Raw genomic sequence first — 26,241 nt, 5'->3', positions numbered from 1 at the left:
GACGACTGTGAACTTTGAAGCCAAACAGGACTAGTCTAGTTGGAATCCCAGTTGGGCCATTTACAGGATCTTGAGCAAATCTTGTAAACTCTTTAACCTCAGTTTTATTATTGGGAGAATGGGGAGAGGAACATTTACCTTACGGGCTTAGTGTGTGTTGGATATTAATGAATGAAATATGCAAGGGTGGAGTAAACAATCAGTAAACAGCAGCTGGGGACCCTGGTGCTGAGGGAGCCATCTCTTATCCTGCCTACAGGGAGGAGATGTTGCTTTAATTCATTCACAGACCTAATTATTAATAATCTTCCTAAGTGAACAATGGGGTGGTGGTGGCGAGGCGAGTTGCCTGAGGCCCTGATATGTTAAGGAACTTGCCCAAGGTCACACAGCTAGAAGTGATGGGGCTGGGGCTCGATTTGATTCCAGACCTTCCCGGCTCCGGCACTGGTACTTCGCACAGAGCTGGGAAGAGCGGCTACCGTGTACATACTAGGTGCTCAATAAATCCATTAAGTGACCACGGTGCAGCATCCACTTTCCTTCCACAGGTCTCTTTTTAACCTTCCTTCCCACTGTAAGCCATTTAGTGTAGCCCTTGCAACTCTAACAAGCTGATCCAAGAAGCCACTTCAAAATCAGTATGAGACTGCCTTCTTTGTGCGAAGCCTGCGTGTGTTTTTGTGCGCTGGTGAGCTCCGAGGAAACCTAGCGCTGTGCTCAGCCTGCTCATGGGCATATTTGTATCTTACTCTCCAAATTGCCTACAACAGGCTCTTTGAAAGACGGAACACATATTCCCCTAAGACCTGGGAATGCTAAACAGTTAATAGATCCCCAAGGGTCTTCTGTGTTACTAGGATACTGACCGCTATCATGGGTCATTAAATATCAAAGTTTAAGCTCAGGAGGCCAAAAAAATAATCTCAGTTCTCTGTGCCTCACTTGTCTTCACAAGTACCCCAAGTGGGAGAATGTTCCAGAAACCATTTCATGCAGGTGAAACGAGAGTTGCTCGGACCGAGTCTAAGATCACAGCAGGTCTTGGCTCGGTGGTCGCAAGCCCCCCTCTCCTAGTCTTTGGAGCCTCTTGGGTCCTGGCTCATCTCCAAAGCTCGCTCTCTCACTTTCTCCTTTTTCCAGAAGGATCCTCATTCTGTCCCGTTTGGAGCATGAACCCTTGAGTTCCTCTTTGGTCCCTGCTGGACCTTGATGTGTTGGCTTGCTGAGGTTCTTTTCTTTTGAAGATTTTTTTTTTTTTTTAATGTGAATCATTTTTAAAGTCTTTATTGAGTTTGTTATAGTATCACTTCTGTTTTATGTTTTGGTTTTTTGGCCTCGAGGAACATGGGATCTTAGCTCCCGGAGTGAGGGAATGAGCTAAGTCGCTCAGTTGTGTCCCACTCCTTGTGACCCTGTAGACTGTAGCCCTCCAGTCTCCTCTGTCCATGGGATTCTCCGGGCAAGAATACTTCAATGGGTTGCCATGCCCTCCTCCAGGGGATCTCCCCAAGCCAGGGATGGAACCCACATCTTTTAATAGCTTCCTGACCAGGGATCAAACTTGCACCCCCTGCACTGGAAGGCAGAATCTTGACCACTGGATCCCCAGGGAACTCTCTCACTGAGATTCTTTAAGACACACTGGGCACACGGATTCAGGTTGGGTGACCGTGCTTCTCAGCTCTGTTTTTGTTGTTCATTTGCTAAGTTGTGTCTGATTCTTTGAGACCCCATGGAGCTCAGTATCCTCAGCAAAAAGTGGGCAGAGTGAAGCCCCCACTCTCTTACATAGTGCCTTTCTGGGGACGTTTATCCTGGAAGTCTTTGCTGCCAGGGGAGCCGCTTGGACACCCTTCGCTTTCCACCCGCTCCGCATGTCCTTGACATGCGGGGATTTCAGAACTCAGCCAGCCTCTCAGTAATTCCGTGCTGCCCCCACTTCTGTGTACTGCTGGGGCTGGCTGTCCCTCTGTCCCGTGTGGTCTGTGGCTCAGAGGAGGAGAATGTGGGGAACAGTTGGGGGGTGCAGGGTGAGGGCACAGCCTGGCTACAGGGTCTTGGAATGAACTCTATCCTCTGGAGCTATTTGCGCATCTCTGGCCAGCATTCCTGTTATCCTGGCTATACATAGGCTAGACAGAGTAGTATAGATTGGTCCTGCCGGTCATTTCAACAGCAAATTTAGCCACTTTGGTGAGGCTAAGACAATGGCAATCTGTGAAACCAATAACATAGTGTCAGATAAACAATGTGGCTATTTGGCCTGGGTTTCCAGGAAAGATGAACTGCGGCAGACATGCTGTTGCCTTGGTCAGACCACAGAGCCTGACTTTGGGTTCCGAAAGTTTGGTCGCTGACACATCAGATGATCAGTGGACTTCATCAGATTTTCAGTCTTCTACTCATTGCCCTTTCCCCTGTAGACCTGGAGCTGGTGTTTTCACTGTTTGAGATATAAAAACCCTATATTAATGGTTTACTTTTATATAAATTTATTTATTTTTTAATTGAAGGATAATTGCTTTACAGAATTTTGTTGTTTTCTGTCAAACATCAACATGAGTCAGCCATTTAATCAGCCATCGTAGAGGCTTTCATTGCATTTGTGAAGCTGAGAGTAGCCTGGGAGAGACTCTCTTGGGGTATTTAGTTCGGTAGTGTCGGTGCTTATGGAGATATTTTAATAACTACACTGCAGTCCAGTGAGCAGAGTCTTATTTGTGAAGGTAGAAAACAGACAAGGTCAACCATTGCTGCTTGGGTCCTTTCCCACCAATTCTAAATTCCTCCTTATTATCAAATATACTTACATTTGTTCATTTATTGTAAGTTTTAAAATTAAAAAAAATTTTGACCATGCCATGTAGTGTGTGGAACCTTAGTTCCCTGACCAGGGATTGAACTGGCACCCTCTGCAGTAAAAAGTACAGAGTCTTAGCCACTGGACCACCAGGGAAGTCTCTGTTTGTTCATTTATTTTAAGAAGTTGATGTTAACCCAGAGAAAAGGATATTTTTTCCTTCCATCTGTCAATAGAATGTAGATAGATAGCCTGGCAAAGGAATATTTAATGTGCTTGTGGATATTTCTGTGAAAGTGAAAGTCGCTCAGTCATGTCCAACTCTTTAGGATCCCATGGACTATACAGCCCATGGAATTCTCCAGGCCAGAATACTGGAGTGGGTAGCCTTTTCCTTCTCCAGGGGATCTTTCCAACCTAAAGATTGAACCCAAGTCTCCCGCATTGCAGGTAGATTCTTTACCAGCTAAGCCACAAGGGAAGCCCTGTATATGTAGATATATGTTTTCTTAATAAAGATGTTTAGAGGACAAGCTATGGTGAAAATGTTGAAAGTTATTTCAGTAAAATCATCAGTCATTCATTGAACGTCTTCATTTTTTTTAATGCCATTATTTACAAGCATATCTAGTGCAGTTGGATTTGTTCCTTAAAGTTGCTTTCTTTTGCACTTCAACCACTTTTTAGATCACCTACTGGAAAACATCATACAAAAGTAAGTTTGAATAAACATTTGAGTGTTATGCATTATAATAGACCAAGTTTATTTTTTACTTAAAATATTTATATTTATTTATTTGATTAATAATTAATTAAAAAATGTTTGCTCCTTGGAAGAAAAGCTATGACCAACCTAGACAGCATGTTAAAAAGCAGAGACATTACTTTGCCAACAAAGGTCCGTCTAGTCAAAGCTGTGGTTTTTCCAGTAGTCATGTAGGGATGTGAGAGATGGACTACAAAGATAGCTGAGCACTGAAGAATTGATGCTTTTGAACTGTGGTGTTGGAGAAGACTCTTGAGAGTCCCTTGGACTGCAAGGAGATCAAACCAGTCCATCCTAAAGAAAATCAGTCCTGAATATTCATTGGAAGGACTGATGCTGAAGCTGAAACACCAATACTTTGCCACCTGATGCGAAGAACTGACTCATTTGAAAAGACCCTGATGTTGGGAAAGATTGAAGGCAGGAGGAGAAGGGGATGACAGAGGATGAGATGGTTGGATGGCATTGCCGATTCAATGGACATGAGTTTGAGCAAGCTTCAAGAGCTGGTGATGGACAGGGAAGCCTGGCGTGCTGCAGTCCATGAGGTCGCAAACAGTCGGACACGATTAATCGACTGAGCTGAACTGATGTATTTGAGGGCTTCCCAGGTGGTGCGGTGGTGAAGAATCTTCCTGCCAATATAGGAGACAGGGGTTCAATCCCTGGGTTGGGAAGATCCCCTGGAGTAGGAAATAGCAACCCACTCCAGTATCCTTGCCTGGGAAAATCCCATGGACGAAGGAGCCTGGTGGGCTCAAATCCATGAGGCTGCAAAGAGTTGGACACGGCTGAGCAACTGATTAGCAGCAGCAGCATTTATTTATTTGGCTGCACTGGGTCTTAGCTGTGGCATGCGGGATCTAGTTCCCTGACCAGGGACTGGACTTGAGCCTCTTGCATTGGGAGTGTGGAGTCTTAGCCACTGAACCACCAGGGAAGTCCCTCCCAAGGATATTCTAATTAATCCACTCTCCCACCCTCCCCATATTCTGTGAAGTCTCTTAGGCATTATGGAGCTAACTCCATGGTGTGTCTATGTCTATACTTTCAGCAGTGTCTGCACATATGTGCCCCTGCTTAAAAAATATGCCTCTCAGACAAGTCTCAGATACTTTTGTTTTAGGAATCATGGTCAATTATTGAGTTAAGCCATTTTCGCATGGACGATTCAGAAAATCCCCCATGATGAGACTCCTCACTCCCCCTACCTGTTGTTCTAGTGAAACCACAGGGGTCTTACCCCCTTTGACACCATAGGGACACCCGGCCCAAGCTGAGGCTCTTTCTTGGGAATTTGTGTTCCAAGCGGAGACACACAGGGTTTGGAGCATTGTTAGCTGGTAGGGACTCCATCGCTGCCCTGGTTTGGCCTGCTTGTGTGCTTCTCCTGATTCTGTGGGCCACACTTGTAGTCTTTCCTGAGGTCACCTCGCGTCTAAGTTAGGAAGGGAGAGAGAGAAGGAGGGAAGACAGGCAGGCCTGCCTCTGATGCTAACTGAACATACTGTCCTGAGGAAGAGCCGGTTTTTCCAGTTCTGGATTTTGGCTCCCAACCCATCACCGTTGTGGCTACGTTACATGTTACAGTGTGCGGCTTGCAGCCCATATGACTCTCCGGGGGAGTTCAAGACATCCCAGATGGCCTCCACCCCCTGTACTATGTTGATATTACAGAAACCTCAGCTTGCACTCACGGGTTCATAATGCTTGCTCTGAGCCTCCGTACCTGTCTCCCTGAGGACCAGTTTGTGGACTCCTGTTGGCACCGGGCTGCAGTTCCAGGGGCCCAGGCAACGTTGCCTCTCTCTGAGGCTGGGTTGTATTGAAGTTGCTTGTTTCCACACAGGCTGGTGGACTAGGACATCACTGTCCCTGAGGAGGGCCCATCCTGGGTCCACTTGGAAGTTCTGTTCCCCCTCCTAACCTGTCACCGGGGAGGCTGCTCTCAGGTGAACATGAGGTTCCCACCGTGTCTCTACCATGAGGGTGGCAGCCTGATCCCCGCCCTCTGGCCTGTCTCTGGAAGAATGGACAAACATTTAGGCAGTTTAAGAGAGTGGGTTTTCTTTTAGTATTTCTTTCTGGCTGCACTGGTTTTGTTGCTGCACGAGGTCTTTCTCTAGTTACGATGAGCGGAGGGCTAATCTCTAGGTGCGGTGCGCAAGCTTCTCGTTACCGTGTCTTCTCTTGTTGCAGAGCACAGGGGTCTAGGATCGTGGGCTTTCATAGTTGTGGCTCGTGGGCCCTAGAGTGTGCAGGCTTAAGTCGTTGCAGCTTACAGGCTCTATAGCTTTGGCTCAGAAGTTGTGACATAGGGACTTCTTTGCTCCTCAACATGTGGAATCTTCCCGGGCCAGGGTTTGAACCTGCATCCCCTGACTTGGCAGGTGGATTCTTATCCTCTGTGCTGCCGGGAGAATCCATTTTCAGCAGTTTAAAAGACAGTGCCTTCCGGAAAGAAGGCAGGGATTGGAACCGACACTCGCCCACCTGTGTTCAGAGCACAGTGGCCGAAGGTAGATATGACCCAGATGTTCATCAGCGGATGAACAGAGAAACAAAATGTGGTCCATCCATACGATGGGATGTGGTCCAGCCTGCACAAGGAAGGAAATTCTGACACATGATACCATGTGGATGAACCTTGAAAATATTAAGTGAAAGAAGCTGGACACAAAGGTCAAATATTGTATGATTCTACTTAGATGAGATGTCCAATGGTCAGATTCATAGAGACAGGAAGTAGCATGGTGATTCTAATTCCAGCCGATTTACATGGCGGGAATATAATAATGAGACCTGGTTCCTGCCAGCATGGTGCTAATGGTCGGCCCTCTTCCAGAGTGGGTGCAGCCAGGTCCTCCCCCACCCAGGCTCCCTGTAGCTCACTGAATCCCACAGCCACAGGTGAGTATGGTGCTGTGATGTGGTGAACATTGAGCCCTTGGCTCTAGCCTGGGCTTACCCAGGCTCCTCTTTGACATTGTTAGGCAAGTCCGTTAACTAGGCTGTGGGTCTCTGTGACCCGTCAACAAGGTGGACACGACTCATAGTGTTGCAGAAACCAGTAATCGAGAAACCAAGCACCACATTCGGAGAGTTGGAAAACTCAGGTTTATTACACCAGTGGGCTCAGAGGAGTTAACACCCCAAGCTCTGGGCCCTGAACAAAGGGGTTACAGAGTTTTTATAGACCTACAATGGTGGGCAACACTAGCTGCTAATACACTTGTTTAAGCTAAGGGGTTTCACGCTTGGGAACAGCAGTCAAGATGGGGAAGGGGATGCCTAACCTTTAATCAGACAGGCGTGATTAAGCAGGCTTTCAGGGCTGGACAATTTCAAAGAGCAGGACAAGGGTGGCTGAGATAAGCTCCAGTTCCTAGTATTGTTAAGTCCCCACTTTCTGAGACTAGGTGACCTACATGATCCAGACTTTATAAGGAGCAAGCTGAGTTTCAGAGGCAGAACGATCAGAATGTTATGTAAAATTTTAACTTTTCCTCTTCAATAGGATCGGGATGAACAGATAAGAGAGCTCTGATCTGATGGATCCCATGGATGGATCTGGATGGTGTGGGATGCCAGCTTGGGGCTGGGGGTAGCACATGGCGATGGCCTCCATCCTAAGTGTGGTATCACCCTTGGGTGATATTCCGGGCACAAGGAATGCAGGCCCTAGGTTCTCCGTTGGAGACCAGAGCAGCTGTGGGCATGCCCTTCTTCCCCACTCTTTGCCTTCCTTCCCAGGACAGGTTACAACAACCTCAGCTTGACTTTGGCAAGTCAGCTCCATCAGACCTTCCCCCCGGCAGCTGGCAGCCCTTCAGATCAGACCCTGCATCTTCCTTGCCCTCAGGCTGATGGAGAAGGGAGAAGCAAGATGCTTGAAAGAGTAATTGTTTGCAGCGGAGACACCTGGGGGAAGGGGCCTGCATATCCGTGGCTCCAGGTACCAAACCGAGTCCCTCTGTGGACCTTGAAAACTGTCTTAGCCTCAGGGTTCCTCTCTCTTCCTCCTTCCTTTGGATTCTGTTGTTTTCCCACTCAATAAACAAAGGATACTTGTTAGGAAATATTTTTTAAAAATGAGCCGGGACTTCCCTGGTGGTTCAGTGGTAAAGAATCTGCCTGCCAATGCAGGAGATGTAGGTTCAGTCCCTGATCTGGGAAGATCCACGTGCCATGGCACAGTTAAGCCCATGCACCACAACTATAGAAGCCCAAGCGCCTAGAGCCCACGGTGGCTCCACATGCCAGGGCTTCCGTGGGCCATGTCAGGTCTTCAGGGAGGTCCTGTCTGCTGGGCTGACTCCAGGGTTTTCTTCCGTCTGTGTTGCCTCTCTTGAACTCTGGGATCCTAGAGACTGGTTCTCTGATCCCAAGAAATGTTAGTAGAGCACTTTGTCTGAGGTTCCCTCAAGTCTTGGAGATAGTCACAGGGCCATGCCATTAGCCCCTGTGAACCCAGCTGCCCGGCGTGCACGTGTGTGTCGTCTGCTTGTGCTCACCCTGCGTGGGATGGGGCCCGAGCCCAGAGCAGGCACAGGGGGCCACAGACACATCGGTCCCTTCGTTCACATGACGTCCATCCCGAGTGCACCTTGAGTGAAGGATGAGAAAGACTCCACTTCTACCTTTCTCTCCATCGCAACACTTAGCTGAGCTCCAAGGATATACCAGGTGCTCAGTAAATGCCTGGGGATTGGTTGGTTCATTGATTCATGCTCTTCGCAGTCTGCTGACTGCTTACCCTTGACCACCTCTGAACTCCCGCTTTTCTCCAAGACAGGAAAGGGTTGTCCCTCTGCTTCTCCACATTTAGAAGCTGCTCTGTGTCCCAGTCAGGAGGGATGACTGGACAAGACAGTCTGACCTGAGGAGTCCTCGTCCTCGTCCACCCACCCGAGTTAAGTGGGTCTGGGCCTGTTTTAGAAACCCTGGACCCTGCTGTGTGTCCGGGTGCTGAGCTGCTTCAGTTGTCTCTGACTCTTTGCAGCCCCATGGACTGTAGCCCGCCAGGCTCCTCTGTTCATGGGATTTCCCAGGCGAGAGTACTGGAGTGGGTAGCCATTTCCTCCTCCAGGGGATCTTCCTGACCCAGGGATCAAATCCGAGTCTTTTACGTCTTCTGAATTGGCAGGCAGTTTCTTTGCCACTATTACCACCTGGGAGGCCCCCCTGGACCCTGTTACCTTTAGATTTTCCAGAAACCATCATATTTCATCAAGCGTCTTTGTCAAGACTCCCCCAGACAGAGCTGTGTGTGTAGCTGTGACTGTGCTGTATAGACCTGGACGTGTACCCAAGGGCCTGAAGTGTTGTCAGTTCTGTTTTTTCTTTGTCACGGTGATGATGATGATGACAATATCCTGGAAGCGCCCTGGGGCCTGGCCAGACCTTCAGGGAGGTCAGTGTGGGTCAGTCCACGGCTGGAGGGTGGCAGAAAGTTACAGGGCGGGTCCGTGTGCAGGTACATCCTGTGCTCCCCAAGCAGAGCACAGAAGACAAAGGGCATTTGCTCCCTCCCTCTGTCTCCTTGCTTCATCCATCCCCTTAGAGTCTTTCACTCAGATCTGGGAGTCCAGGTGAGCAGGACATGGCAGCAGGGCTAAAGTGCCCAGCACGTCCCTGCACAGCTCCATCGCCCCCTTTGGGTCCCCTCAGGCGGCCCAGGTAGGGCGGTAGGGACAGTCCCTGGTGTCTGGTTGGCAAGCCCCTGCCTACCCTGCTCATCCAGGCCCCGCAGCAGCTCCCGGCTGGTTCGGCTGGTTCGGCAGGGTGCTGGGGGTGGTGAGAAGCTAGCTCGGCAGGGAGGAGCGGGCAGCTGGCTGTTTGACTCTGAGCACAGCATCTGGAGGGGGCGGCAGGTGAGGAGGGGAAGAGGCTCTTTGGGGCCCTTCCTGTATCTCTGCTTATCAAATCGGAGGGTCTGGGGAGACTTTGGGGCCCCACCCATCTCCCATCCCATACCCCCTTCCCACCCATACACCTGAGCTCCGAGAGAGCGTGACCCACGGCTGCTGCGTGGCTCGCCCTTGTGTTGAGAAGCACGAGGCTCAGAGACCAGGGCAAGGGTAGTAGGCCTGTGTGCAGATGCTTTCTGTCCAGTTTTCCAGCTCTTCGGGGGTGTTTGGGTCTTTCTGGGCTTCCCTGGTAGCTCAGATGGTAAAGAATCCGCCTACAATGCAGGAGACCCCAGTTCAGTCCTTGGGCTGGGGAGATCCCCTGGAGAAGGGATAGGCCACCCACTCTATTATTCTTAGGCTTCCCTGGTGGCTCAGTGCCACCAGGTGGCTCTGCCTGCAATGTGGGAGACCTGGGTTTGATCCCTGAGTTGGGATGATCCCCTGGAGAAGGGAATGGCTACCCACTACCATATTCATGCCTGGAGAATCCCCATAGACAGAGGAGCCTGGGGTCGCAAATAATCAGACACGACTGAGCAAGCAGGCATGGCTGTTCCGGGGCTTGTTTGGGGAGGTGTTATTGGCTAAATTGGAGGGGCGGGGAGCTCGTGTGGGAGGTGTGGGGGTGAGTAGGAAGCGACGGTGATGGTGGTGGCAGAATTGGATCAGGTTCTCAAGTGTGTCCCGTAGAGAGCGTGGAATTTAGGATTCAGGGTTCAAACCCTACCTGCTATCCTTGTGACTTCAATGAGGTTTTTATCCTCTAAGCCCTGTTTTCCTCTAGGCTTGTTGTCCTGAATAGAATCATCTATATTTCTTTTACCATAAACATAAGTACGTGTATGACCCGTACATGCTAAGGTTGCAGTAATAATCATTCCTCTTGCATCAGGTCCCTGGGGTGTCACGACTGGAAAGGAAAGGCTGTGTCTTTGCCGTCTGAGACTCTCAGGTGACAGTGCCTGGCTCCACCCCTAGCTGTCTGTGCCACCTTGGGTTTCTGGTGGCGCCCGGGGCCTGCTGGCGTCCAGCCACAGCAGCTTTGCTCTGCAGGGCCCGTGTGACTGGCCCTCAGGTGCATGCCAAGGTCAGAGTTAGTCTTGCTTTCTGGTCCCGGGAAGCAGTGCTGGTTCCCAGCCTTGGTGGAGCTGTGCCCGGGCGTCACGACCTCCCGTCCCCTGGACAGCCTGCTGTTCTCTGGTGGGACGAGGGCTCTTTCTCCGCTTGGCTCCTCCAGGGTTCATCACCTTGTCTCTGTACAGATGCTGAGCTTCTTAGCAAATCGTCTGCATTCACCTCGGGTCTTTGGGTCCTTTACCCGCCCTGCTGGCTCGTCCTTCAGCCCCGCCTTCCTGCGGCCCTCGAGGGCTCAGGCCTTCCCGTCTTGCAAAGTGTGTCTTAGCTCAGGGCAGACGCCAGCCCTTAACAGTGCAGCCCTGCCCAGGCCGGAGGTGGTGAGGATGCAGTGAAATAATGCACATGAGAGTTTTTTGGGGGGAAAAAAAAAGATAATAAAGGACCATGGGCTGTGCGTATGCCATATTTTCACCTAAGAGCTGAAGAGATGATCTCTAGGCCTTTGAAGAGTCCATGCTATGCAGGGGAGGGGCGTTGGTGGCGTAGGGGCTGATGCTGAACTTGATAGCCCAGCTCTGTGAGGGCAGAATGTGAGGCCCGAATGTGAGGCCCATTGCTGGTGTTTGTCTGTCACCTGAGATCGGGGTGTCTGTCTCCTGGCACAAATGTGACACCTGGTGCAGGAGAGACAGGCCCTGGCAGCTGGCACTCTGGCCGGGAGTTGGAGTTCACTTAGCTGAGGGCAGGTGACAAGTGTCAGTAGTTGAATTGGCACATTCTTTAGCTCCTGGTCCCTGCAGAGAGGCTGATCAGGGCTGAGGTCTCTACTGGCAGAGTGAACACAGGAAAAGCCCCGCACAGTGCCTGATGCCTACTATGGATTCAGTGAATATTAACATGGGTGGAGGGTAGCGGGGAATAGGTGGAGGGGTGCAGGGAGCAGCCGCGCAGCAGAGAGGAGACTGTCTTGTACCCTTACCACGGAGTCACTGCTGGCCTGTGGTCTGCCTGCTCTGTACGGAGAGGAGACAGCAGCCACTGGCTGTCTATAGTTTGCAACATTCTGAAGTGGCTGGAGTTCATGTCTTCAGCAGATGTTGTTGGAGGAAGGAGTGTTAACTCTGTCCGACCGCACACCAGGCCTGACGGACATCACTGGCTCCTCGTGGCATTCCCGTGGGGCAGGTGTCATCACCCCCACCAGCCGGAGGAGGAAACCAGGTCAAAGAGCTTCAACTAGTTGCTCATGCGGTCCGGCCACCGTTTCTCATGGAGGAAAGCCAGAGAGACCTTTCTGACTCCAGAGCCTTCTTGTCTTTTCCATACTGTGACATCTGCAAAGAGCATTTCCTGCTCCTTGAATTGCTAACCTGGGCTGTTGACTGTCTCACTCCAGGTATTTCAAAGCCATGTACCTAACTGGGCCCTGTGTCTGTGACCCAGGCAGGGCCCAGTTAGGTTTAACCACTGGCCTCCCCTCCCTTCAGTGGATTTGTCCTTGTTCACTGGGAAACCCACCTCTTACCCTCTTTTAAAGAGAAATAAAGGGACTTCCCTGGCAGTCCAATGGTTAAGACTCCACACTTCCACTGCAAAGGATGCAGGTTTGATCCCTGGTCGGGGAACTAAGATCCTGCATGCCATGCAGTGCAGCCAAAGAAAAAAAAAGAAGCAAAGGAGACACCAACATAAAGAACAGACTTTTGGACTCAGTGGGAGGAGAGGGTGGGAGGAGAGAATAGCATTGAGATATACACATTCAGTTCAGTTCAGTCGCTCAGTCATGTCCAACTCTTTGCGACCTCATGAACTGCAGCACACCAGGCCTCCCTGTCCATCACCAACTCCCGGAGCCTACCCAAACTCATGTCCATTGAGTCGGTGATGCCATCCAACTATCTCATCCTCTGTTGTCCTCTTCTCCTCCTGCCCTCAATCTTTCCCAGCATCAGTTCAGTTCAGTCGCTCAGTCGTGCCCGACTCTTTGTGACCCCATGAACCGCAGCATGCCAGGCCTCCCTGTCCATCACCAACTCCCAGAGTCCACCCAAACCCATGTCCATCAAGTTGGTGATGCCATCCAGCCATCTCATCCTCTGTCATCCTTCTCCTCCTGCCCTCAATCTTTCCCAGCATCAGGGTCTTTTCCATTGAGTCAGCTCTTCCCATCAGATGGCCAAAGTATTGGAATTTCAGCTTCAACATCAGTCCTTCCAGTGAATACCCAGGACTGGTCTCCTTTAGGATGGACTGGTTGGATCTCCTTGCAGTCCAAGGGACTCTCAAGAGTCTTCTCCAACACCACAGTTCAAAAGCATCAATTCTTAGGCACTCAGCTTTCTTTATAGTCCAACTCTGACATCCATACATGACCACTGGAAAAACCATAGCCTTGACTAGACGGACCTTTGTTGGCAAAGTAATGTCTCTGCTTTTTAATATGCTGTCTAGGTTGGTTATAACTTTCCTTCCAAGGAGCAAGCTTCTTTTAATTTCATGGCTGCAATCACCATCTGCAGTAATTTTGGAGCCCGAAAAATAAAGTCAGCCACTGTTTCCACTGTTTCCCCATCTATTTGCCATGAAGTGATGGGACCGGATGCCATGATCTTAGTTTCCTGAATGTTGAGCTTTAAGCCAACTTTTTCGGTCTCCTCTTTCACTTTCATCAAAAGGCTCTTTTGTTCTTTGCTTTCTGCCATAAGGGTGGTGTCATCTGCGTATCCGAGGTTATTGATATTTCTCCTGGCACATTACCATATGTAAAATAGATGACCCATGCGAGTTTGGTGTATGATGCTGGGCACCCAAAGCTGGTGCTCTGGGACAACCTAGAGGGATAAGGTGGGGGAAGGTGGGAGGGGTGTTCAGGATGGAGGAGACACATGTATGCCTGTTCATACATGGTTCATACTGATGTATGGCAAAACCCATCACAATATTGTAAAGTAATTATCCTCCAATTAAAATAAATAAATAATTTTTTTAAAAAGAGAGAAGTAGAGCCAGGCACAAGTTAAAGGTGACAGATTGAACTCGAAACTGTCACAGTATGGGAGAAAGACCATGGTATAGAGCTAAGCTCAGTTCCAGAGACAGCAAAGGCAGCTGGGGATTCACAGTGCGTAGGCAGAGTGAGGGGTCAGCGGATGGGAAGTGACCAGGAGGAGCCATCAGGCTGGGGGACTCCTGCCAGCAAAGCCCAACAGGACCCTGGCTACCTATCAGGTTCAACTATCAAGGATAGGGGGAATTCTGTAAGCAGACTTAACAGGATTCTTCCTAAAACCTGGGCTGGGCAGGCCAAGGACAGGGCTTAAGGACAAGGCCTAGTCAAAAAGAGAGCTCAGAGGAGCCCATCCAGAGTTTGGTCCAGGAGCAGGTGTTCCTTGTCCCTTCCCAGCAAACATAAGGACAAGGCATGGTGAGACCACGGTGAGAGTCCATTGACCACAGGGCAAGTCATCTTGCCTTCTGCGTGACTTCCAGGAGCCAGAGAATTTGGCCGGAAGTGAAGACAAGTCTGTGGGAAAGAATGTGGGTGTGAGACACACAGGAACCCCTGTGTGTGAGAATGTGGTGCATTATGTTTTCAGAGTTGTGTTCTCATGCCTGTGTCTACAAGGAGATGGTCTTCAGTCACCACACAGAGTCAAGGAACAGGTGACCCAATCGTCCCCAGGCAGAGACAAGGCAGTGCCTGTCCACCCTCCCCTCCCACGGTGTGAATCACATGTCCGCCTGCCCCAGCCACTAACCCAGAGCCCCCGGGGCCTAGGCAGAGACGGGGCTCCATCATTAGTGGTGTCTGAGCAGGGTTAGTGGGGGACAAGCATCTCTCCTGTGAGCTCGTGCAGAAAGTCAGGACCAGCTCCGGAACATTCTTCCTCCTTTTGCCCCCCTCCCCTGTCCTCATCTCACATCACCAGCCCCAGAATCCTGCTTCCCTAAAACATCTCTCTGCGTTGAACTAGTATGACCTGTTTCTGCCTGCCAGCTGGCCCGCCATGGAAACAGCAGAGACCTTGATGCGGTGGGATAAACCTGCAAAAGTCTCAATAAACACAACAGCAGCAGACGGCTAATGTCTGCGTAGAAACCCAGGGGCACCAATCTCCAGCTAAGACCTCTGCCTGCCAGATTCCCCACAGTCTTCCCCAGACAGCATCCCCAGGAGAAAATATAGGCTGGACGAGGAAAGACTGGCCGGTGAGATAGACAGGCTGTCTGGGCTGACCCTGGCTTTGCAACAGCAGTGGACTCTGTGACCTTCAGGTCTCGGCGTCTCTTTCCCCATCTGTGCAGGGGGGTAATCAGACCTGGCTCATCTCCCCAGGTTCTGCAAGGCTCAGATGAGATCATGCCTGGGAGGTGCGAAGGAAACCCTGAGGGGCCACCCCCAGAGTGGGAAAGAAAAGCCCCCACTGCACCCCACTGTCCAGCTCCCTCTCCCAGAGTCACTCACACACACACCTGGGCAAAATGCTGGTGTCTACCTGCTGTGGCCTGTGTTTGTGGGCTGTGCTCTTTCCTCTGTGTCTGCTTGGCTGGAGGTGTCTCTACCAGTGCTGGTGTGGAGGTCCTAGGATGCTTCGGCCTCCGGGGAGCTCTTGGCTCCTAGGGGCCAGTGGTGCCAGTCTCACTCTCACGCAGCACCCGCTGTGGTGTCCTGGGGGTTCATTTAAAAACATTTATGTATTTGCTTTTTTGGCTGTGCTAGGTCTTCGTTGTGGTCCACGGGATCTGTAGTTACAGCAGGGAACTCTTAGTTGCTATAGGTGGGATCGAGTTCCCTGACCAGGGATAGAACCCGGGCCCCCTGCATTGGGAGCGTGGAGTCTTAGCCCTGGACCCCCAGGGAAGTCGCTGTCCTAGGGGCATCTTGAGGAAGCTGTTGCAGAGGTTCCTGCACCTTTGCAGCAAAGTGGTTTCCGTCCGAACTATAGTGCTTGCCCCGATCCATGACATGATTTCACTTTTAATGTTCCCGTTACCCAGGGTCAACCACAGTCTGAAAATATTAAATTGAACATTCCAGAAGTGAGCGATTCATAAGCTTTCAGTTGTGTGCTGTTCTGATCAGTGTGATGAAATCTCTCACTGTCCAGTCCTGCCCAGGAGGTGGGCCACCCTCTTTCTCCCCCACATCCCGTCCCGTTGGTCTCCTAGTGGCCATCTCGGCTATCAGACTGTCCTGGCATTGCACTGCTTGTGTTCAGGTGACTCTTACTCAACTTAATACTGTCCCTGAAGTGCAAGAGTAGTAATGCTGGGGATGTGAATTTGCCAAAGCGAAGCCTTAACGCGTTGCCTCCTTTTGACCATGCTATGTGGCCTGTGGGATCTTAGTTCCCCAGAGCAGGGATCGAACCTGTGCTCCCAGTAGTGGAAGTGCAAGGTCTTAACCACTGGACCACCAGGGAAGTCCCTTAAAGTGCTTCTTTTAAGTGAAGAGATGAAACCTAATAAAGAAAAAAAAAATCATATACCAAGTTTGCTAAGATCTACAGCAAGAGCAAATCTTCTACTCCTGAAATTGTGAAGAAGGGAAAAGAAATTTGTACTGGTTTTGCTGTCAAACCTGAAACTGCTCAAGTTATAGCTTCAGTGCATGATAAGTGCTCAGTTAAGACGGCAAAGGCATTCACTTTGTACAGTAAAATATTTGTACAGAGTGACTCATATAACTTTTATTACGATACACTGTATTATTGTTCTATTTTACTTTTCATATTGTTAATCTCTCACCGTGTCTAATTAAACTTAATCATAGGTGTGTATGAATAAACAGCATATATATGTAGTTTGATACTCTGTGTGGTTTTAGGATATCTGCTGTGGGGGGGTCTTAAACATACCCCTCATGGACAGGGTGTTGACTGTGTTTGCTGCCCAGATAACTGGGGTTCCATTTCCTCACCTGAAATGAGGACTAGGTGGTCTTGTTTTTTTTTCTTGGCTGCGCCGAGTTTTAATTGTGGCATGTGGGATCTAGTTCCCTGACCAGGGATCAAGCCCAGGCCCCCTGCACTGGAAGCCCAGGGTCCCAGCCACTGGACCCCCAGGGAAGTCCCGAGTAGGTGGTCTTGAAAGCCCCTCCCAGCTCCTGGAAGCCTGTGATTCTGGCTCATGTTTCCACATATCAAAGTCTCCATCCTGCTCACCTGGGAGCGGCCCCAGCCCCCCGTGGACATCAGTGCTGACGGCTGAATTCTGACTCTCCCACCCCACCCTTGGCAGCCCCTCTGCGTGATGGTGAATGCGCGCGTGTCCCCTCGCTCTCACTGTGGTGTGGCTGGGACCTTCTCGGGTTGTGTGTGAGGGCACAGGCGTCAGCCGGCTCACAGCCTCCAGGTCAGTCCAGGAGGAGCCGGTCCGCGAATCTCATGACTCCGGCTGTTGCTAGATCCGATTGGTGGGCGCCAGGTCCTGGCTCACCCTTTCCTGCCCCCACCCCTAGCTCTGGCCCATCCAGCTGCCCAGCAACTAGTGGTGGGCAGGGGGAGGGCCTCCCAGTCAGACAACCCCGCTGGCTCCCTGGCTTGGAGGAGGGAAAGTTGCGGAGGGAAAAAGCTTAGCTCCACCATCCTGTGAGACTCTTCCTTGGTTTTAGGGCAAATTAGGCCTGGAGAGGCAGCCTGTGGTGGTCACCGCGGCAGGACAAAGCTCCGCTTTCACCCGGCCTGGCTCCCTCTCTGACTTAGGAAAGACAGCAAATCCCAACAGGAGATGAGCTCATGTCCTCGCTTTCTGCCATGTTGACCTTGGCCAAGGTGTAACTGTCTCCCAACACCCCCACCCCCACAGCCAGCCGTGAGGAGCAGCAGAAGGAATACCATTCCCTCAGTTTTCCTGCCCTGAGTCTCACGGATATATGCGGTCTTCGGGTCATACTGACCTTGTTCCTCTCTTCCTCTTTCCCCTCCTCAGGGTACAGCAGCTGGAGGGAGCTGGCCAAGGCTCTGGCCAGCAGAAACATTCCGGCTGTGGACCCGAATCTGCAGTTCTACCGTCCCCAGAGGCTGGGCCCCAAGGTACGTGGCAGGGTCAGCTGTCCCCTTCCTGCTGCCTTAACTCGGGTCCCCCACCCGCCCACCCACATAGCCCTGAGGGCATCTTCCACTTTCCCGTGTTAGGAGAAGCAGAGCAGAGGGACGCCCTGGATGGCAGACTGGCGTCCTGGGCTCTCCTACCTTGTGGGTAGAGATATCCATCCTGCCCTCCCTCCTCAAAGCCTTTATTATGTCTTCAAGATGCCCAAGTCTGAGCTGTCCAGGGATGTGGCCTCCATCTCTGCAAGAACAGGGGCTGGAGGAAGGACCAGCACGTCTCGCCTCCTGCTAGGATGACTGGGCTGGTCCTCCAGTCACAATCCCGGATGCTGGCAGCCAAGAGTCACAGATGATGTGGTAGACAGACACCCCTCCCTGAAAATAGCTGCAAATAATGGAGCATTTTCCTGATAGTGTTTCTTGGGCTGCTGGTCCCCAGAAGCAGCTCTGGGTGGGGGTTTGGGAACTCAAGGTCAGTTCAGCTTGGAGCCGTAAGGTTGAGCTTCTGAGCCTAGAACAGATACTGCCCCCAAGGCTGGACCAGAGCCTAACTGACCCCATGGACCTACAGGGTAGGGAAGAGTTGGGGTGTCCCCAGGGGGACAAATGTTAGGATAAATGAGTTGCACCCTAAGGGGGTGTAGAGAAAGAGGGAGGCAGGGTCCCTGTCCTCAGGAGAGCCTGGTCTAATTAGAAAAGAATGCTTTTGGTATGGGAAGACTGAGAAAAGTCAGGAAAGCGGAAACATCCCAGAAGTCTATGTTGGAGGTGTGTTGGTGAGGGACAGTGTGTGGGCCAGAAACAGGAATGTCCTTAAGTTGACAAGCTTCCGACAGCAGGACTATGTCTCTTGACCCTCTGCATCCCCCTCAGGCACATTCAAGGGGCCCCGGTCCTATCGCCCCCTTCATATTCCCACCAAGTTCATTCTTCTCTGTTCTGCCAGGACCCAGGCTCAGCACGTGGTGGGAGTGGAAACAGCAGCTACCTGAAGTGGAATAAGCCGGTGCCCTGGCTCTCAGAGGTGAGGCTGCTCCTTGAAAGGCAGGGTTAAAAAAACAGTGTTGATATTAGTAGGTCACTCCAGAGGCCACAGAGCATTTTATTCTAGTGGTTATTATTAAAGTTTTTCATCTAGGGGCTTCCCTGGTGGTCCAGTGGTTAAGACTCTGCACTTCCACTGTAGGGGGTTTGGGATTGATCCCTGGTTGGGGAACTAAGATCCCACATGCAGCTCAGTGAGCCAAAAAAAAAGTTTTTTGTCGTCTAATTTGAAGAAAAAAGTTAGAGTCCAGGCTCACTGAATTTTCTTCCTTAACTAACAGAGAGAAGTGGTTTTTATTAAAGTTTTCCACCTAGGGGCTTCCCAGGTGGCTCGGTGGTAAAGAATCCACCTGCCAATGCAGGAGGTTCAATCCTGGGCTGGGAAGATTCCCCTGGAATCCACTCCAGTATGCTTGCTGGAAAATCCTGTGGACAGAGGAACCTGGCAGGCTACAGTCCATGGGGTCACACAGAGTGAGACACGAGTGAGCAGCTAAGCACAAAAGTACTACCGTGTGCCGGGCTTTGTGTGTAACCTGTCAGCTTTATGATCCAGTGGGACAGTGTAGTGTCCTCATTTTATGGGTGAGAAAAGTAAAGCTCAAGAAAGCTATGGGACTTTCATGTCTATGCCAGTCCCCAGTCGTAAAATTCGGCTTCCCAAACTGTCTTTCTTGGACCATTAAGTCCCATAAGATACTCCAGTCAGAAAGGAATCCACTGTGAAATATGATTTAAAATCTATAGACATCCACTTCCTGAAAATACATGTTAGTACATGAAAGATGCTGAGTTCTGTCATCCTCTATTTGACTTCATTTCTCCCAGCACGCACCAAACTTAGTCACCTCCCAAACTGCCTTTTTCCATTCAACTTTGGTGCTCTATGAAACCAGTGCACTGAGGGACTATATGCTAGGAAACTCTTGCTTTAGAAAATTTTTATAGGAAGCGGTCAAACGTGTGAATAAAAATTGTCATAACCATCATCACACCTCTTGTTTATGTTGGACTGGACAGATTCTTTTTCTCTTGGTATAGAAACGGAGGCTTGCAGGTTTATTACAGACACAAGATTACCTGGAGTAAACGCTTGTGCAGACATTCCAGAGCAGCATAGTGATTTGGGGGTGAACATTTTAAATTTGGGCGTCGGACCATGCAACTTGTCCAGGCCTCTCTTGGCCGGGTGGTGGCGGCCAGCCAGTTGTCTTCATCCACACCTATCACAGGTTGGTCTCTACCGCCTGGGTGATTTCCTTTCCAGTCCACCCATTTGCTGCGGGGCGAGAGTGAAGGCGGTGGTGTTATGCGAAATATGATGGTAGGTTATCTACCGTGAAATTGCCTCTGGTTAAATCCTGAGAGAGTGGATTACATCACTGGCACACCTGTACCAGGTGACATCATCGGGTAATTAGGCCCCACCCCACCTGGAGATAGTACTGTGAAAACCACTGGTCCAGCGATTCAGCCTTCTCTCCTTTGAGGCCAGTTTGGATCATTTTTCTGAATGAACCAATTATTTTGAAAGATTGTAACTACATCATAGTCTGCATTTATTAATCATTAATTTTCCCGCTTTTCTTGGCCAGTCAAAGATGGAGATGTATATGATCTGCTTGCATGCTCTGTTGTGTCCAACTCTTTGTGACCCCATGGTCTATAGCCTGCCAGGCTCATCTGTCCATGGGATTTTCTAGGCAAGAATACTGAAGTGGGTTGCCATTTCCTCCTCCGGGGGATCTTCCCAATCTAGTGATCGAATCCCTGTCTCTCGCATTGTGGGCAGATTCTTTACCACTGAGCCGTCAGGGAAGCTCTGGAGATATATCTATATATATCTCGATGAAAACAGTAACAAGTAGTAAATAGTGATTAAAATGTGGTTAACTTTTAAAAGGAATAGTTGATCTTTTAGTAGGTGTGTTTAGCCTTTTGGTGGTAAATGCCTGATTTCCACTGACTTTGGTATTTTATTATTAAAAGTGGCTTCTTACAGCGAATTCCCTGGCAGTCCAGTGGTTAGGACTCCATGCTCTCACTGCCGAGGACCGGGATTCAGTCCCTGGCTGGGGGAACTAAGATCCTACAAGCCACGCAAAACAGCCAAAAAAAAAAAGGAAGAAGAAAAGAAAGTGGCTTATAAAATCCTCCTCACATCTCTCGTGAATCTTCAGGGAATCACCAATCCAGTCTTTTCATTTCACCAGTGAGGGCACGTAGGTCCTCACACATGCAGCCGTCCAGCTGCAGTGGGGCCCTCCCCTCCAGCCCTCCGTGGGGACCTCTATTCCCTCTCCTTGCCTATCTCCTGCCTTTGGACGTACAGTTTTAGCAGGAAGGGCTTTACTGCACATCTGCTGGCTGTCCGGGGCTGTCAGGCTGCACTATTATCTCCCCTTTCTGGGCAATGGCTTCCAAAGGGGTTGACCAGTCACTCCGCAAGGTGGCATAGCTCCTGCACCCTCCCCTGTGGGTGAGCATGGACAGAACACGGGAAGGCTGCCTGTGGTCTCTTCTTTGCCCAGCTCCCCTCCCCAGCCTTCAGCTGGCAGCTCAGAGTCTCAGAGGCCAGAAGTGGCTCTCCAGCGCAGCAGGCTTAGTCATCACTCTGCTGTTCAGATAGGGAGTGGACAGCTGGCGGGCTGGGCTTCATGACATAACTGACCTCAGAAACTGTCCTGTCAGCTAAAATCATGAGACTCTGACTAGCAAACCCCACTAATTAACAAACCTCAATGGCAGTGCATTCACTTACCGTCGGTATTCGGTCTACTGACCGAACACTGTCTGCTACTCTGCTCCCCCTACAAAGCCAACATCGTTACAGGAAAGAAATGTGGTGGATATAGAGTCAGATCAAAGCAAGTTGGAGTCCACGGGTCATGTCGCGTGGGCTCTGTGACTTGGTATCTCTCTCCCAAGGGCTGGGATTCTGACTTCCCTTCTCAGGCTCTACCCCACCCCTTTTTTTCCTCTAACAGTTTTATTGAGATATAGTTCATATACCGTGTAATTTATAATTTTAAAAATATGAATTTGTTGTCAGTGATGGGTCTTAGTTGCAGCACTCCAGCTTAGTTGCTCCAGTTGCATGTGGGATGTTGGTTTTCTGACCAGCAATTGAACCTGGGTCCCCTGCATTGGAAGGTGGATTCTTACCCTCTGGACCACCAGGGAAGTCCCTATAATTCACCCAATTAATGTGTACAAGTCAATAGCACTTAGTATATTCATAGAGTTGTCATCCGTAACTATCAATTTAATATTAATAGGTTTTCATCACCACTAAGGGAAGCCCCTCACCTAATAGCCTCACTACCCCCAGTCCCCAGACCCCAGGAAATGCTAGTCTAATCTGTCTCTCTGGATCTTCCCATTCAGATAGACTCTATATGAGGACTCTCTTCCTATAGAGAGACTTGTACTGTACGTGGCCGTCTTGTCTGGCTTGTGTTACTTAGCATTATGTTTTCAAGGCCCATCCGTGTGGCAGCGTTTGTATCAGAACTTCATTCCTTTTTCTGGCTGAGTAATCTTCCCCTGTGTGGACAGACCTCGCTATCTCATCCTCGGAAATGGGTGTTTGGGCTGTTTCTGCTTTCAGCTCCTGGGAGTAATGCTGCTGTGGACGTTTGTGTGCAGATCAGACCTGCCTTTTGTCAGGGCCCTGAACCCCCACCGTCACGCATGCGGAAGTATGAGCCACCTGTGCCAGGGTTACTGCAGAGGCTGAGATGCAGAGGGTTAGGGTTAGGGTTACCCCCCTCAAATGGGGGTAATGTCCCCCACTAGGATTTCACCAGATGGGGCTCTGGTCCCTTCCTCCGTCCAGAGAAATCTCTTATCCAGAGTTGGGAGCCCCTTGATTCCCAAGGGGAGCTCACTTGAGGGGCAGGTGTGAGTAAGAATCAAGAGGCAGTAGAGACTCTAAACAGGAGTCCGGAGTACAGGCCTCAATTGTCCTGCTGGGTGGAGGTCACATGGTCCTGCCAGGTGTGCTGGTCTTGAAAGTGTGAATCTGGCCAAGCAGCAGCCTGGTCCACGCTCCCACCAGTGCTGGGCTGCCCCACTGCCCCGGGGGGTGGACCAGCTTCACACCCTCTGCGTCTCAGCCTCTGCAGTAACCTGGCACAGGTGGCTCATACTTCCGCATGTCTCTCTCCTCCAGGGACCCCTTTCCATCTTTGCATCAACACTGGTACAAACATCTCCAGTGCTTATAGGATAAATGAAGGAACATATGGCGCCAGGCTTAGCTGCTCTGAGCACTCGTTCCCTTGGATAATTAAGATGTGCAAGGAGTCCCGAGGAGGGAGCTGTAACTCTGCCTGGAGAAATTGTAGACGCCTAGAGAGGGATTTGAGAAGAGCCTTAAAGGATGAACTAGAATTTGCTGGGTGGGGAAGAAAGGAAAAGGCCTTCCAACCAGGAATCTGTTTGCAAAGGCAGAGAGGAGTGTGTGTGGGTGGAGGGCAGGTGTGACTGGGAGAGGGGTGAGGTGAGGCCGGGAAGCCAGGTTTTGTCCAGAAGCCTCTGGGAACCCTCAGAGGTGTAAAGCGGCAGAGTGGCATGGTCAGATCTGTCTTTAGAAACTTTTTTTTTTCCCCCAGTTTCTATTTATTTATTTGGCTGCACCAAGTCTCAGTTGCAGCATGTGGGGTCTTAGGTCTTCTTTGCAGCCTGCGGGATCTTTAGTTACAGCGTGTGAACTCTTATTTGCAGTGGAGTCTTAGCCACTGGATTGTGAGGCCAGTCCCCGGATCTGTCTTTAGAAAGACACTTCTGCAGGCAGTGTGAGGAAATCCGTGGTGGGAGACGCCTCCATCCTGTTGGGAGGCTCTGTGAGGCCAGCGAGGCCTGGCAGAGGCCCTGTCGTGGTGCAAGGCAGTGGACGTTCCCAGGTGAGCACCCACAGGCAGTATTCACACCCCTAGATGCCCTCCCATTTCCACAGGTTCATTGCTGTGTGTCCTTGGGGAGTCAGTTTACCTCTCTGGGCTTTAATAGTGTCAACTCTGAAAGGAAAAGGTTCAACAGGTGTTTTCTCCGCTGCTTGTGACTGGACGTTTCAAGTCTGTCTTCGGCCATGGATGTGCTCTGGCCCTGGCAGTAACCAGTGCTCCTCCCTGGGCCTTAATCCTGCTGGATGGTGAGAAGGGGGCAAGGGGCAGTGCTGACCAGCCCGAGTCCTACATCCCTGCCCGACACAATGTCTCCAAAGCTTCAGTTCAGTTCAGTTCAGTCACTCAGTCGTGTCCAACTCTTTGCGACCCCATGAATCGCAGCACGCCAGGCTTCCCTGTCCATCACCAAGGCTTGGAGAGACACAAACCGAGGTGGGGTCACCATCAAGGCCTGGGGAGTAAGAAGGTTCTGACTAGTCCCTCAGGGGACCCCCACCTAGAGCCTAAGAGGGGTGAGGGGTGGCTGGAGGGTGGGCTTTGGACTGAATCAGGGCTTTACCCCCCCGGGATGTGGACACTTCCATCCACCTGCCTGGGTTTCCCCTGTGGCTCAGGCCATGGGGCAGATGAGGGCGGCCAGCTCCCTCCTCCCTCGCCCTTCCCCTGTCCCAGCCCCTGTGGCCTCTGGCCTCCTGGCTGAACAAGCAGATTTCTGGGGGTGTCCCCCTCCACCCTTTGTTTTCTGTGGACTCAAGAGTCTCCCGGAGAGGGGCAGGGAGGGGCGCAGCTTGGAGGAGACAACTGAGTCTTGTAAATAGGACTCAGGAATTTCCCCAGAAGTGGCACAATGTCCCCATTCTTTTCTTCCAAGCAGCCCCAGGCCGCCCCCAACCTAGCAGCCTGCATTCTCTCTCCCACCCACCCCAGCCCCACACTCACATTCCAGGGAGCGATGGCTGCTCCCCAAGGTCCCCAGGCCGCTGAGCGCGGGAGGAGCCAAGTTCTGAGGGGATGGGGTGACAGGCTCTCCAAGTGGGGACGGGGGACCCCTCCAGCTGCACCTCAGGTCTTGGCAGTCCCCTTGCGGGGTGGGCTCTGACCAGTCCCTTCTCTCTCCCACCACCACCATCCCTCCCTCCAGAGCTCTTGCTGAAGGCCTTCTATGTGGGAAGGCCTTCCAGTTCAGGTAGCCCCTCCTCTGTCTCCCTAAGGCCACTGGGATTTGGTATCTGATGGGGGGAAGGAAGGGCCTGTTCGTGTGGCCTGATGGGGTCCACCTCCCATAATCTAGAGATGGGGGGCATGGGGAGAGGGGAGAATAAGATGGGATCACCTGAAGCGCTGTGTTCAGGTGATTCGGGACAGGTTCCCCCTCCCTCCCCTCCCCCGCTCTCCACCCTTCCACCCACTGGAGTCCTGGCTTCCTGCCCATTCCCTCTCCCCCAGGGGGTCCCTGTGCTTCCCAGCTCAGTCCTGTGCCCACCAGCCCCTAGCCTAGGAGGGGAGGGGACCTGCTTGCTCCTACTTTCCCTTGGCTGGCCCTGAGCCCCAGGCACCTGAGCGGTGGTCCATGAGAGGCTCTGACTCTCGGGTGAGCCAGCCTCAGGACCTTCTGCCAGCTGAGGGGGCAGCTCAAAGACCAGGGGGGTGAGGTTTCACCCAGGCCAGACAGCCATGCGGCTTTCCTCTTTTGAGACTGAAGGCGTGCGTGTGCGCTAAGTCGCTTCAGTCATGTCTGACTCTTTGCAACTCCATGGACTGTAGCCCACCAGGCTCCTCTGTCCGTGGGATTTTCCAGGCAAGAATACTGGAGTGGGTTGCCATGCCCTCCTCCATGAGACCAAAGGGAAAGGGGCCAGACCGGCTGAAGCCCGGCCTGGCGCCTCCCTCCCGCCACTCTGTCCTGCCCCGTAACCCCCCTTGCCTGGGGGGTGCAGACCAGCCCCCTTCCTGTGTGGGAAGAGCCGGGAGTGTATGTGTGTGTGTGTGCATGTACCTGCGTGTGTGCATCTGTATGTGAGCACGTGCAAGCCCAGAAAAACAGACCAGGCCTCGGGGCCAGGCCACGCAGCCACGGATGCGAGGATGGGAAAGGGGCCAACGTGGACTGTGACCTTGAACAGTGAGGCGCGCTGGGCTGGGCAGGCCAGGCCTCTGTCTCACACTCACTCCTCCCCACCCCCGCAGTTCCGCGGCCGTGTCAACCTGCACGTGTTTGAGGACTGGTGTGGCAGCTCCGTCCAGCAGCTGCGGAGGAACCTCCACTTCCCCCTGTACCCCCACGTGAGTGCCTCCTGCCCCCTCCTGCCCCGCTCCTGGCTCTCACCACTCCTCTCCCCCCGTGACTTCTGCCTTCCTCCTCTTCCCTTGTTTTTTTTGGTTCACTTCCTTTCCTTTTATCCCATGGATGCCCTTCATCTGCCCACACTATCTCCCTTGTTCCCTCCTGAGAGATCTTGTCCATTTCCCTACCTTCCTCATGGCTCACAATATGGTTTCCCCAGGGGCCATTACATCCAGTTGTGCGGTTCTGCACTGTTCAAGGTCTGAATAAAGAAGCATGTGGGAGCCTGTACCCGGGTTCCACCTGCCTCCCTCCCATTGTCCCACCAGCCCTGAGCAGACCCGTTGCTTCACTTTCCTCTTCCCTCCCTGGGTAGTGATCCCCCACTTTCCT

The 26,241-nt window shown here is 51.5% G+C and overlaps 1 protein-coding gene across 2 annotated transcripts in view; it reads left to right on the top strand.

Annotated features, from left to right (window-relative positions):
• The window catches only part of B4GALNT3 (beta-1,4-N-acetyl-galactosaminyltransferase 3), a 97,690-nt gene that overhangs the window by 55,650 nt on the left and 15,799 nt on the right, over positions 1-26,241 (top strand). For both annotated transcript variants that reach the window (XM_027541001.1, XM_027541000.1), the window contains exons 2-4: positions 17,489-17,592; positions 18,557-18,634; positions 25,752-25,847. In XM_027541001.1, the coding sequence (XP_027396802.1) occupies positions 17,489-17,592; positions 18,557-18,634; positions 25,752-25,847 (278 nt within the window). The remainder of the gene's footprint in view (positions 1-17,488; positions 17,593-18,556; positions 18,635-25,751; positions 25,848-26,241) is intronic.

Source organism: Bos indicus x Bos taurus, chromosome 5 (genome assembly GCF_003369695.1).
Source record: "Bos indicus x Bos taurus breed Angus x Brahman F1 hybrid chromosome 5, Bos_hybrid_MaternalHap_v2.0, whole genome shotgun sequence".
Classification (NCBI taxonomy): Eukaryota; Metazoa; Chordata; class Mammalia; order Artiodactyla; family Bovidae; genus Bos; species Bos indicus x Bos taurus.
This window is presented reverse-complemented; position numbering and strand designations above follow the sequence as displayed.